We start from the raw sequence: 15,244 nt of genomic DNA, 5'->3' as shown, positions 1-15,244 counted from the left end.
TAATAACTAACATTTTATAAAAGCGAACATCTAATATCTAATCACATGTCGAATCGATAATAGGTTATTACTAAAATGAAAATCGTGTATCTCAACAATAACTTACATCTTATAACTTATCACTTATAACTATTAAGTAATAACTTATTCTGAATCAATAATAATTGATAAGTAACATTTAATCAATAATAACATCTAAGAACTACCACTTATATCGAATTACTAACATCTAATATATATTTAATAACGTCTAATAATGAATCACTAATATCTAATCAATAATAATATTGACCTCAATTACTTATATATAATCAATTATAAGTAAAATATATAATAAAGTTGTTATACTTGCTAATAAATTAATAACATCTAATAGCTAATCATTAAATTCAAATCATTGATATGTCAGTCATAATTAATATCTAATATTGAAAAACTGATTAAGGCAATGGATCACGGTAGGTTTATTGCCTTTATTAAATGGCTAGTAAAACAGTTACTACTTTGTGAGATTTAACCAAATAAGCACAGCAACATAAAAGGTGAACAATAATTGAAAACAAAACAGACTTGTTCTTCCGCACAGCTTTATAGTTCCTCAGACAGCATATGGTTGCCGAGCAACACAGGCTAGCTTACCTGAAGATTGGCTGTGCATTCAATCTAAAATTAATTGTTATGCGGTCACAGGTCTATGTTTACAGAGCATTTGAACTGCTACATGTCAACCAGAATCAAGGACCGGTACTATCTGTTTTATGAATAATTAACTACACATTTACTATCACATGAAACATTCACTTACAGTGAGTTCATTCGCTTACATATCATGAGGTAGAGGTTGGGGAGCATCTTGATCCAGGAGTCCTTCAGTAGAACTGTGGATGTTGAACCAAGAACCCTTCAGATGAGAGTCCAACACCCTAACCCCTACACTATCCTTCACCATGAATATATATTGTATCTTAAATAATGTTCTACTAAACTATATTCATTGGATTGAATTGGATTTTGAATTGCATTTCAACCTCTTGGCTGTACGGGCCAATATCTTTGTTTGCATCAGGTTTTGACGTTCGGTTACGGGCAAATCAATACCAAGTCCTCCTCCATAGTCCAACTAACGCTGAGACAGACGAGACAGGGGGAGGAAGGGAGGGGTATCTTGGAACGTGCAGTTTGAGTCAAAGGAAGACTTTGCATGGCCGCCAGTATCAAACATTGTGGAGACAGAGAGATTATTACATATGATCAGATTGGACACATTTGATTGTTTGGGTCCAATCCAGCTCACTATATCATTGTTTATTAATAATATAAAACTGGGCTATTCTAGAGCTGTGTCAGCTGTATCAGGAGTTTTCTCTGTAATTTCTAGTTTTCAGACCTACGTAACGCCATGCTAAGTAGTATAGTATAGTATAGTATAGTAAAGGGAGTTAAATTGTTCCCAACCTATGGGTCGGGACCCCACTTGTGTGGGCCACATATGTGGTCGGGGGTCATTGCTGATTTATAAGCAAGAGTTATACAATGATTTTATATTGCAAAACTCATGATAAAAATGTAGAGGTCTCACACAGGTCCCAAAAGACCTGTCTTCATAGACACAAGTAAGCTAGGCTACGTGCAGGTCCCTTACCTGGGACATCGATATTTTGGGCCGATGATGGTTAAAACAACCCTAAAGTCAGGTCATGGGGCAAAATAGGGTGGGAACCAGTGGGTTAGTTGAAGAGGTTGCTGTAGAACAAGGTGCTAACACACTGATATCCTCAAAGCTAGGCTAATCAACCTTTAGAGGACATCTTGCATCTGCAACTTCAGGATGTTGTTGTTTCTCGTCTTTGCGGGTGTTGTGGAAGATCTCTCCGTCTGGGGCCTTCGTCCAAGTCAGATTGAGGTCTTCGTTCACCATCTTCTCCTTCAGCTTCCCGTGCAACTGCAATAGGACAGACAAAGTTATCTACAGAATGTTAGTTATATAAAGTTAGCAATCTAAAGATATAAATATGTTTGCCATATAATGTTGAGCTTTATAATTATATCCAAACAAAGCTAACAATAGGAAGTAAAGCTACATGAGGTTATCTCCATAAAGTTATTAGCATATCATGTTAGATATGCACGCTACATTAACCCTTTCACTGCTGCAGTTTGCAGATTGCTTTCTGGCTAGTGATATAACTACCTCCATTTTTACTGGAAGTGACCCAGGGGGGGGGGGGGGGGTCATTTACATATGTCATCAGTTATAAATATGAAGGCGCATTTTTTAACAAAAAAAAACCTTTTCTCTGTTTTGGGGGGCGTCCCAAAACAGAGAAAAGTTGTGACTTTGCTGATCGACCTTTGCTAGCTCTTGATGGCGGTACCAGACGTCCAGCTGAGGTAGTTGAGCGGAGGGATCGAGCAGGGGTGTGTGGCTTTAGCAATGCTTGGAGGTAGGCAGGGGCAGTTCCATCGGCTGCCTTGTATGCCAGTACCATCGTCTTGAATCTGATGCAAACTACTACAGGGAACCAGTGGAGGTCCAGGAAGAGGGGGAGAAGTTCAGTAGGTTGTACACGAGGTGCGCTGCCGTATTCTGGATGCGCTGCAAAGGTTTAATCACAGCGGCAGGGAGTCCAGCCAAGAGCGAGATGCAGTAGTCGATGCGAGAGATGACCAGTGATTGGACTAGCCAATTGTAATGTTAAACACTAGAGTTCTTAATTTCAAGACTCACCTACAGCCAGATATGAGACAACCTTCTTAAAGACCAATTTAAATGATTGCCCCCCTTAAGCTCAAACGCCCCAAAATCAAATCTCAACCATGGCTGGATGACACAACCCGCTCTCTCAGGCGAGCCTGTCGGACAGCTGAGCGAAAGTGGAGGAAAGATCACCTCACTGTTTCTTTCCAGATTTTTAAGAACTTACTAGCAACATTCCAAACAGCAGCCGAAGTAGCTAGAGATAGGCACTTTTCCAATACTATCAACAAACACATTCATCGTCCCAAAATCCTTTTTAGCACTTTAAACTCAATCATTAATCCACAAGCCCCCTCACAAGTCGAGGCTTCCACCGACATATGCATGAATTTTTTGAAATGTTTTATTGACTAAATCAATCACATTAGGCAGTCTTTCACCCCCATCACCAGTTACTTCCCTGCATCACTTAGGTGCTAGGCCTTCAGCTCTTTTTGACCATTTCCTACCTGTGTCATTAGAGGAACCGAGGGAACCGAACAATGCTGTCCCCTCCCAAATAATGAAAATGCCTTTGACAGTATTGGCCCAAGTATTCAGGTCATTCTTAACACTTGCCTGACCATGGGTTTTGTTCCAGCAAGTTTTAAGCATGCGGTTGTTCAGCTGCTTAAAAAACACAACCTGGATGCAAAATGTCCAAAAAACTACCACCCTATCTCAATTCCTTTTATTTTTTAGGTTTTATCACAACTATTGCCCTTTTTAAACCATGCAAAGATTTTGGAGCCCTTCCAATCTGATTTTATATCACGTCACAGCACTGAGACAGCCTTGCTGAAAGTAACAAATGACCTGCTCCTCACTCTAGACTCTGTAGAAAAAATGCCATTTTGATCTTATTAGACCTCAGTGCTGCCTTTCACACTGTCGACCACAACACCCTCTTGTCGCACCTAGAGCAGTGGGTTGGTATAAGTAGCACAGCTCTTAAATGGTTTTCCTCTTAACTTAGCAATAGGTCTTTCACAGTGTCTGTTGGCCAGTTCTCCTCACCCTCTGCCCCTGTGTCCTGTGGGGTCCCCCAGGGGTCCATTTTTTGGCCCAGTCCTCTTCTGCCTATACATGCTCCCTCTAGGTAATATAATCAGGAAGCGTCACATCTCATTTCACTTTTAAGGAAATGACTCGCAATTGTACCTTCCTCTCAGATCAGCGGACTCGCTCCAGACCCTCCTTGACTGCCTTAAGAAGGTAAAAGTTTGGATGGGAAGTAGCTTCCTCAAACTCAACAATGACAAAACAGCAGTCATTATTTTTGGCCCTTCCAAATCTAAAGCCCCTCTCACGCCCAACCTAGGTATTCTCTCCCCCTAGGTCAAATCCCACATCAGAAACCTAGGTATTTATCATTTCACAATCTGGAAAAAGTAAACCATGCTTTCATCACATCACGGCTGGATTAATGCAACTCCCTTACCTAGAACTCCCTTAATCACTACTCTCTCACCTTCAGCTGGTCCAGAACTCTGCAACAAGGCTGCTGACTGGATCCAGAAAGCAGGATCATATAACCCCCATCGTAGCATCCCTCTAATGGTTGCCCATCCAGCACAGAATTCCTTTTAAAACCCTACTTATGGTTTTTAAAGCCCTAAATGGTCTGGCCCCGCCCTGCATTTCAGAGCTCATCCATCACCACTCGTTGAAAACAGAGGGGTGATAGATCTTTTGCTGTGGCTGCGCCCCGCCTTTGGAAAGAACTGCCGCCTTCAATTAGAGACGCTCCTTCCGTCACCATTTTTAAATCTAGGCTCAAACACACTTCTTTTCCTTGGCCATTCTTCCCCTTTTATGATATGTTGCTATTTTTATGTTTTTCATGTGCTGTCCTTATTTTAAATCAACTTTAATGTTTGTATAGACTGTAGGTATATAAAGTGGTCTTTGTTCTTTATATGCCTTTCTTTGAACCATGTACGGCACTGTGGTCAGTGAAATGAAACATTTTACTTTACTTTTTTTACTTAGATACATTTAGTAATATAGTTATTATTTCAGATTTTAAAGTAAGCTTCATAAAAAGTTGGCGAAAATTCTCATAATTGGAGAAAGTAGGTCGGAAATGAGACCAAAACAAAATATTTTTTATTTAATTTCCTGTATTGTGTTGAATTCACCTTATAAGAAAATTGCACGTGTCTCTCTCAAATAGACCTGTGATATTGACCGCTCCAAGGCATCCCGGGAAAGATTTTGTCATGACTTCGAGATTTTGTCTGGGCTGGCAGACTGCGTCTATTGAAACTATAATGTCTGAGACAGCATAGACCTAAGTATACAGTGAATGTGGACTGTATTCTACAATACTTCCAGTTGATGCTCCGCACTTTGATATAACTTTATCTTCATTCACTAGGCTTAAGCCTACCAACAGTAATTTAGTTGACCTTTGACCTGTTTCAGGATCGCCTCGCTCAATTCAGGGTCATTGGGGTCGATGTCTGCCGAGTGGAACTTTATTCTGAACGACTTCTTCATGGCTGGAACTGAAAGCACAATGTTGTAGAGCATTTAAACAGTCAACAAGACAGAAGAGCTGCAATTATGACGACAATTATCTATGCGATTATTTTACCTGATATTGTTATTGCGAGTATTTCATTGTGATAGATTAGCAAATCAAGGAGTATTATGTGGTGCCTGCTTTATCTAACAGCAATTATAATAAAATAACATTTTCTGAGTTGTAATGGTTTGTATGTTCTGTCTTTGGATACGTGAGTATCATTTTTTTGTTTGATTTTATTCATAAATTGCGCCAAGATTATTATCAATATTAGCTAATTGCTGATTGCAAAGTTCTAATTCAGAATAATATGCAATTTATTATGCAAAGTTAACAAACAACAGTCAACAAGACACAGACACACACACAGACAGACATGAAGTCAGAAATACAGATTAGTTGATTATTGAAAGAAAATATTAGGCGCAAATCTTACCCACGCTACAAATGAATTTGTACTTGTTTTGACAGGGATAATCGCTCCATTGCCAACCGTAGTCGGTTTGAGCCAAAGCGCAGTTAGTCATGGTCCTATGAGAGTTTTTGGGCATTCCGGCCTTCCAGTCTCTGTAGGAGGTGTCGCTCCCATCCGACCACGTACTCCAAAGGTTCCGGTGCAGTCCGATCCACTTAATTTGTATGGGAGCATTCATTTTTGAGAACATTTCATTCTCCTCAATGTTCCTTATGCTGGGCAGGTCTGTGTGGTGTTCACGGCAGTACGACTGGGCATCCCACCAACTCTTCTTTTCGTTGATGTAGACGAAACCGGAATCACTGAGCGCAACATCTGCAATTAAGGAAAAGGAAAAGAGTCACCTCACTAAATAATGCAAGTTTTATTGTCCCTCTCCAGCGGCTAGTTGTAATTATACTACTACTACTAAAGCTTCTACCAGGGCCTCACCTTTTGTGTCGTTGTCGAAGCAAGAGAAGGAATATTGATTATTACAATTGGCATCGAGCCAGGTTGTCCTGTTTATTGCGATGCATCCTTGCCTGGCTTCCCAGTTGTTTGGCTCGTGTCCCCTCCAGGGCCAGCTCCAGGGCTCCACCTCTCCGCCGCTATAATTAGCGTTCTCCGACAGCGACCATGTCCAGGATTCAACATCGTCGTACAGCCCTATCCAGACATCGGAGTTGTACTTGCGAGCTACTTCCACCAGCCTCGTCTGGTTCTCCGGGCCGTGTACGGTGGCCAGATCACCACCGTACTGCCTGCAGTGGCTCTGGGCGTCGCTCCAGGTCAGGCTCTTATCGACAAAATAGTATTGATGAAGGGCTGAACAGACACCTGGGAACACAGTTGAACACAGGTTACCGCACTGGCAACCAGGTAGAACACACGGCACAATACGGTGACCACCGGTGAAATACAGGGAAACCGGTCAAACAAATGCATTTCAAACACAAATCAAATAGGAACACAGGTAAAACACATGTCAAATACAGGTAGAACTGGTGATTAGACACACGAAAGATAAATTGAATCTTATATAATTGTATACAGTGTAAACACTCACTAACCTGGAAACAGCAGAAAGTATAGGCCTATCATGCTCCCTTTAATCACTGTGGAAAAAATAAGAAGGATAATATCAAAAATATGAACCAATTACACATGCCAACATCAAACATGAAAAGATTCATTCATCGTTTTTTTGCATTTCTTATTTATATAGAATACAAATATCGCTTTGAAAAAAGAATTAACTCACTGAGACACGCAGTAGAATCAATTTGCATAGACCTACTCTATAAATGGGTTGGCCAATTAAATACCAGTTCTTGAAGTACCTACTTCCGGTGAGCTGGAGAGGACCCAACCCGTCAAAGGTGTCCGATCTGATTATCTAGAATAATCTCTCTCTGTCTCTCACTCTTTTCTCTTTCTGTCAATACAGCCAATACTTATACTGGAAGTCATGCAAAGTCTTTGTGTGTCTCACACCGCATGGTTCAAGGTCAACAATCACCTCCCTCCCCAGGTATCAGCTGTCTCAGACATGGGTTTGACTATGGGGGAGGATGAGTCTGCCCATAACCAAAGTTGGAGTAGCTTAAAAAAATATTTCCTGCGGACACATTTGCATGGTCCACACTCAGTCACGCTCTGAGAAGGACCTGCTGGCCATCCCCTGCACTAGAATGCTGACCTATGGAGACAGGGCATTCTCTGCCAATGCTCCCCCACTCTGGAACAGCCTACCACTCCACATCTGCTCTGCCCCATCCCTACCCATGCCCCCCCCCCCCTCCTTCGCCTCTCCCAATTTTTGTTAAGCGACCTTGGATATTTTGAAAGGCGCTATAAAAATCCCAAGTTATTAATATTAATATTATTTTTACAACGAGGAGGTTAAAACATTTGCATATTCAAATCCAAACTAATCCAACCATTTCAGGAGAACATAATTGAGCATCATGTATATTAGATATGTATTAGGGAGGCAGGAGGGTGGTTAGGCTGTTTGATCACCGATGTCCTCAGTCAACCTGTAGTCATCGCTGAGCAAGATGACCCCTTACCCCCACCTTCTCCTTAATGACCTTTCTCTGTACTTACTGGAAGGCCTTTTGCATAAGAGCATCTTAACCAAAATAAAATCGTACACGATCTCCCACACACACGAAAGGAGAACTAGCTAAATTCAGGCTACGATACTGTGAAAACACTGATGGTCCATAAGTAAATACTATTATGAAAATAACATTTGCACCCATGTAAATTGATTAGTCATGGCAACCATGTGTCATAACAGGTCTGGATCTTTTCTTTGACTGTATTGTTTACAGCAGAAGTTGTGTAAGGTCTAGACCTCTTGGCGGATTTAGCTCTTGAAGGGTTCTGAGAATGCAAAACACATGGCAACAGGTTTGATTTCATGCAAAGCTAAATGACCAATAAAGCTCCTCTAAGCAGAGTAAGTAGTGAGCAACCGCTGTTAAATAACTAACTATCATCTTATAACTAATATCAAATGGATGATAACTGGTATCTCCTAACGATTCACTAATATTGAGTCATTAATATGTAATCACTAATGTATAATCAATGATAACAAGTCGATAATAATTTAGCACTTCTAATAAATTCTAATAACTTATCATTTATGTCTGATCAATAATAAGTAATTGATAATAACTAACATTGTATAAAAGCGAACATCTAATATCTAATCACAGACTAAAAGGAAAATCATATCATCAATAACTAACATCTTCTAACTTATCACTTATAACTTTTTAGTAATAACTTACTAAGTCTCAATAATAATTGATAACTAACGTTTAATCAATAATAACTTTAATCATCCAATAACTATCCATTAAATCGAATTACTAACATCTAATATATATTGCATAACATCTAACCCTAACCCTTTTATAATTAATCACCTATATCTAATCAATAATAATATGGAATAACCAATCACTTAACATAATCAATTATAACAAAAATGTCATAACTAAGGACCAATATCTAATCAGTAATAACTAATATGTCACAACACAACTAATCCCCAATACCTAATAAAGTTATACTGGCTAATAAGAGAATAACATCTAATAGCTTATCACTAAATTCAAATCAATGATATGTGAGTAATAACTAATATCTTATATTGAATAACTGATTAAGGCAATGGATCACGGAGGGTTTTTTGCTTTTATTAAATGGCTACTAAAACAGTATCTTTTTTGAGAGATTTAAACAAATAAACACAGCAACGTAAAAGGTGATCAATAATTAAAAATAAACATTGTTCTACCGCACAGCAACAGTTCCTCAAGACAACAACAACAGCAACAGTTCCTCGAGACAACAACAACAGCAACAGTTCCTCAAGACAACATATGGTTGCCAAGGTCTATATTTATATTTTACAACTGCTAAATGTCTATCAGAACCAAGGACCGGCACTATCTGTTTAATAAATAACTAACCACACATCTACTTGTCATCTCATCGCATAAAACAAAAGTTCATTTGGTTACAGATCATGGGGTAGAGGTTAGGGAGCATCTTGATGTAGGAGTCCTACAGTAGAACTGTGGACGTTGAACCAAGAACCCTTCAGATGAGAGTCCAAGACCCCAACCACTACACTATCCTTCCAATATTAATAAATTATGTTCTACTAAACTATATTCATTGGATTGAATTGGATTTTGAATTCCATTTCAACCTCTTGGCTGTACGGGTCAATATCTTTGTTTGCATCAGGTTTTGAAGTTTGGTTACGGGCAAATCAATACCAAGTCCTCCTCCATAGTCCAACTAACGCTGAGACAGACGAGACAGGGGGAGGAAGGGAGGGGTATCTTGGACCGTGCAGTTTGAGTCAAAGGAAGACTTTGCATGGCCGCCAGTATCAAACATTGTGGAGACAGAGAGAGATTATTACATATGATCAGATTGGACTCATTTGATTGTCTGGGTCCAATCCAGCTCGCTATTCTCATCATTATTTATCAATAATATAAAACTGGTCTATGCTGGAGCTGTTTCAGCTGTTTCAGGAGTTTCTAATTTTCAGACCTACGTAACGCCATGCTACATAGTATAGTAGGCCTATAGGATAGTATAGATAGGGAGTTCAAAGGTTCCCAACCTATGGGTCGGGACCCCACTTGTGTGGGCCACACATGGGGTCGGGGGACATTTCTGATTTATAAGCGAGAGTTATACACTGGTACATTTTATATTAAAAAAAATTCATGATAAAAATGTAGAGGTCTCACGCAGGTCCCAAAATACCCGCCTTCATAGACACAAGTAGGCTAGGCTACTCCTAACCACTCAGTAGAGTGCAGGTCCCAGATTTTGATTAAAACAACGCTAAAATCAGGTGAGAGGGCAAAACAGGGTGGGAAGCAGTGGGTTAGTTGAAGAGGTTGCTGTAGAACAAGGTGCTAACTGACTGTTATCGTCACAGCTAGGTTAATCAACCTTTGGAGGACATCTTTCATCTGCAAATTAAGGATGTTGTTGTTTCTCGTCTTTGCGTGTGTTGTGGAAGATCTCTCCATCTGGGGCCTTCGTCCAAGTCAGATTGAAGTCGTTGTTCACCATCTTCTCCTTCAGCTTCCCGTGCAACTGCAATAGGACAGTCAAAGTTAGCTACAGAATGGTAGTTATATAAAGTAAGCCATATACATATGTTTGCTATATAATGTTGAGCTTCTAATAGTTTGTTACCTCCATAAAGTTACTTACCTATCATGTTAGATACAGTTAGTTCTATAAAGTTATTAATTTTAGATTTTAGTTATAATGATAGCTATATAGAGAGTTATGGACCCGTTTTCTGTTTGTAAACATTCCAATAGATTTTGGCTGAAGGATACAATATGTAACAATCGAGACAGGTCTTTCAAAATGGGTACTGCACTCAAAATTCACAATATTGGAGATAGTAGGAAGGAAATAAAGTAGGATAGTAGGAAATAAAACCAAAAAACGAAATATTTTTCCTTTATTTTCTCTAATGTGTTTAATTCACCTGATAACAAATGACAGGTGCGCCTTTCTCTCAACTATACCTGCGATATTGACCCCTCAAAGTCAGCTGACCTTTGACGATCATGGGAAAGATTTTGCCATGACCCTTGTCTGGACTGACAGACTGCGTCTGTTGAGACTACATACAGTCTGAGACAGCTGAGAGCTAAGTTCAGCATGCAGTGAATGTGGACTGTATTCTACAATACTTCCCGCTGAGTCTCTGCACCCTGAGATAACTTTATTGTCATCCACCAGGCTTAAACCTACCAACAGCAATTGAGTTGACCTCTGACCTGTTTCAGGATCGCCTCGCTCCATTCAGGGTCATTGGGGTCGATGTCTGCCGAGCTGAGCTTTATTCTGAACGACTTCTTCATGGCTGGAACTGAAAGCACAATGTTGTAGAGCATTTAAACAATCACCAAGACAGAAGGGCTACAATATTAGGACATATTATTATTGGGATTATTTTATCTGAATTTGTGATTATTTCAATGCGATTAAGAGATTATCGATTAAAGTAATATCATGTGACGCTTGCTGTATATAAAGAGCAATTTCAATAATAATATAGGAATTGCTGAGTTGTAACGGCTTGTTTTTAGGTGATGTTGTATCATTTTTGTCATGACTAACAGACTACAACAGTCCACATGAAATACACACAAACAGACATGTGTGGTCAAAAAGACAGACAGATGCCAGACAGAAATACCGATTATTTTATTGAAACAAAATAGAGCAAATCTTACCCCCGTTGCAAAGGAAGTTGAACTTGGAGTTACATTGTGTATCGACCCATTGCCACGCAAAGTTGGATAAAGCCAAAGTACAGTTATTCTCGGTCCAGGCAGGGCGGTTGGGTGGTGTGTTGTGCTTCCAGTTTCTGTACGAGGAGTTGCTCCCATCCGACCACGTACTCCGAAGGTTCCGGTGCAGTCCGATCCACTTCCATGCAGTGCTATTATGGATTTGATGCAACAATTTGTTCTCCTCAATGTTCCTTATGCTGGGCAGGTCTGTGTGGTGTTCCCGGCAGTACGACTGGGCATCCCACCAACTCTTCCTTGAATGGACGTAGATGAAACTTGAATCGCTGAGCCTATTGTCTGCAATTAAGGAAAATGAAAAGAGTCAACTCACTAAATAATACACGTGTTATTGGCCTTCTCCAGTGGCTAGTTGTAATTATCTTACCATTTATACTACTCTAACTACTACTACTACCACTACTTCTACCAGGGCCTTACCATTTGTGTTGTTGTCGAAGCAAAAGAAGTAATGGCCAATATTGCAATCTACTATGTCCCAGGTTTCCAGGTATATTCTGACGCATCCCTCCATGTCTCTACCGTTGATCGGCTCGTGTCCCCTCCAGGGCCAGCTCCAGGGCTCCACCTCTCCACCGCTATAATTTGCGTTCTCCGACAGCGACCATGTCCAGGATTCAACATCGTCGTACAGCCCTATCCAGACATCGGAGTTGTACTTGCGAGCTACTTCCACCAGCCTCGTCTGGTTCTCCGGGCCGTGTACGGTGGCCAGATCACCACCGTACTGCCTGCAGTGGCTCCGGGCGTCGCTCCAGGTCAGGCTCTTATCGACAAAATAGTATTGATGAAGGGCTGAACAGACACCTGGGAACACAGTTGAACACAGGTTACCGCACTGGCAACCAGGTAGAACACACGGCACAATACGGTGACCACCGGTGAAATACAGGGAAACCGGTCAAACAAATGCATGCCAAACACAAGTAAAATAGGAACGCAGGTAAAACACATGTCAAACACAGGTAGAACAGGTGATTAGACATACAAAAGTGAAATTGAATCATATATTATTTCGTACAGTGTAAACACTCACAGACCTGTAAACAGCAGAAAGTATATCATGCTCCCTTTAATCACTGTGAAAAAAAAAAATCGTATTCAAGAAGGATTATATCAAAAATATGAACCAATTACACATGCCAATATCAAACATTCATTCATAGTTTTTATGCATTTCTTTTTTATGCATATATATTTTATTTTGTGTTTTATATGAACATAGAACAAGAAACAAGCAAACAAAAGAGTGATAGGACATGACAATGCACACATTTGAAATATATCCTCACATTGGAATATAATGAAATAGAATTAAGAGTCTTTATGTTTTTAGCGATCGCATTTTTTCCAGTATTCCTCTCCTCGGGAGTTCTCCAAGATATAAAGATTTCAAAGAAAAGTCTAATATTATTTCCCTCAAAAAAGGTATAAAACAAGAACAAGACCACAAAACATGTTTTATGCATTTCTAATCAATGTAGAACTCAAATATTCAGTTGAAAAAATAATTCACTTGCTGAGGCACGCAGTATAATCAATATGCACTCTATAAATGTGTTTGCCAATTATATACCAGTTCTTTAAGTACCTACTTGCCGGTGAGCTGGAGAGGACCCAAACCGTAAAATTTGTTTGATCATTTGGAATAATCTGTCTCGGTCTCTCACTCTCTTCTCTTTCTGTTTATGCAGGCAATACTTATACTGGAAGTCATGCAAAGTCTTCCTTTGTCTCAAACCGCATGGTTCAAGGTCTCCCTCCCCCCGTATCATCTGTCTCAGACATGAATTTGACTAGGGAGGAGGATGGGTTTGCCCGTAACCAAACTTGGAGTAGCCTAAAAAAAATATTTTCTACGGACACATTTTTACGGTACACTCTCAGTCACGCTCTCTGCGCAAGAATGCGGACCTTTGGAGACAGGGCATTCACACTCTGGAACAGCCTACCACTCCACATCTGCTCTGCCCCATCCCTACCCATGTTTAAAAAAACAAGTCCTTTGAACCCTCTTCCCTAAGTCCTTTTACCCCTTCCCCTCTCCCCTTTTTTTGTTAAACGAACATGGGCATTTTTAAAGGCGCTATAAATATCCCAAGGTATTATTATTATTACAATGAGGAGGTTAAAAAATTTGCATATTCAAATCCAAACTAATTCAACCATTTCAGCAGAACATAATTGAGCATCATATGCATATATATTAGATATGTAGTAGGGAGGCTGGAGAGTGGTTAGGCTGTTTGATCACCGATGACCTCAGTCTACCGGTTTTCATCCCTCAACAAGATGACCCCTTACTCCTACCTTCTCCTTAATGACCTGTCTCTGTATTTACTTTAAGGTCCTTTGCATGAAAGCATCTGAACAACAAAAAAATCTCACACGATCTCCCTAACACACGAAAGGAGAACTACCTAAATACTGAGAAAACACTGATTGTCCATAAGTATGCACTATTATGAAAATAACATGTTGTATTATTATTATGTAAAGTCATGACAACTGGTATGTCATAACAGGCTGGGATCTTTTGTTTTACTGTATTGTTTATAGCAGAAGTTGTGTCGGACCGAGAGCCCATGGCATATTTAGCTCCCGCAGGGTTCTGAGAATGCAAAACACATGGAAACAAGTTCAATTTGTGTTCATGCAAAGCTAAATGACCAATAAAGTTCCTCTAAGGCGATGAAGTGGTCAGGAACCACTGCTAAATATATACCTAATAACTAATATCTAATGCATTGGTTCTCAAAGTGCGGCCCGCGGGCCAATGGCGGCCCGCAGAAACATTCCTGGAGGCCCGCAATGACATACACATGTAAGTTATAAAAAAAAAAAAATAATGTAATCTTTTCTTATTTTTTTATTTGTATTATTATATCAATATTAATTTAAACAAAAATAAATAAATAGAAAGAGAAGTCGACCCTCTCTAGCTTTCAATTAAATCCTTTTACATTGTTAGTTTTAATCCTACATTACTTTGAAAGGATGAACCTCAGTTTCGTGATTCGGTTAGGTTGGTTTTATTTCGGTTTTATTTCTAACATTATTCTATAAACATTATTTTATAATTGATTTACCTCGGGTGTACTGTGGAGTGGGTAAGACTGTTTTTAATAGCAGGCTAGCATTGCCCGTTGACTTGCGCTAGCCTAGCACGAGCGAACTCTGCAACTAGAAGGACTGTATGAAATGTGTTGAAAACTGTCTCCAGTGATATAGAATACCAATGCTCACTTGGGAATCAGGCCCTATGTCCAAAATTCCGAACTACCCCTTTAAAGAGTGCAGGCGGCCTATGGAGCCAGCCCAAGCTGACATGTTTTATGTGTGTCGCTAGCATGTTCCATTTAAGGTGTGTTACAGGCTGTGAGCCGAGAGGGTAGCTAGGGAGCACTGGATAGGAGTGTACGATTAAATGTAAGTACAGTAAATGTCCACATAAGGAAAGGATGCATGGGATGAGGTAACGAAGTGTGGATGATGGACGGCCAGAATGGAGGATACAGGCCGAGGTCTGGGGAGAGGCTCTTGGGTTATTTTGAAAACTAACTCTGTTAGCTGTTTGCTAGTGATAATAAAGTCTTTATCTTTCATATTTAATTTTTTTCGTATTTGAGTCTCGTATT

At 39.9% G+C, this 15,244-nt stretch overlaps 1 protein-coding gene and 1 long non-coding RNA gene across 2 annotated transcripts; both read right to left on the bottom strand.

The window, feature by feature from the left end:
* Positions 1 to 468: 468 nt before the first annotated feature.
* LOC132445769 (macrophage mannose receptor 1) lies at positions 469 to 6,643 on the bottom strand (the record flags this gene model as incomplete). The annotated part of the gene is made up of 4 exons (XM_060035895.1): positions 469 to 1,942; positions 5,156 to 5,247; positions 5,704 to 6,057; positions 6,175 to 6,643. Coding segments are annotated over 4 exons (1,071 nt in total), but the record flags the coding sequence as incomplete, so codon positions are not given.
* Positions 6,644 to 9,206: 2,563 nt separating this feature from the next.
* On the bottom strand, positions 9,207 to 11,494 carry LOC132445475 (uncharacterized). The gene is made up of 2 exons (XR_009522600.1): positions 11,070 to 11,494; positions 9,207 to 10,368 (listed from the first exon to the last, which is right to left on the bottom strand). It is a non-coding gene; the product is annotated as an uncharacterized LOC132445475 (long non-coding RNA).
* Between the last annotated feature and the right edge of the window lie 3,750 nt (positions 11,495 to 15,244).

Source organism: Gadus macrocephalus, chromosome 17 (genome assembly GCF_031168955.1).
Source record: "Gadus macrocephalus chromosome 17, ASM3116895v1".
NCBI lineage: Eukaryota > Metazoa > Chordata > Actinopteri > Gadiformes > Gadidae > Gadus > Gadus macrocephalus.
The sequence above is the reverse complement of the archived record's forward strand: the minus strand, read 5'-3'. Positions and strand labels throughout refer to the sequence as shown.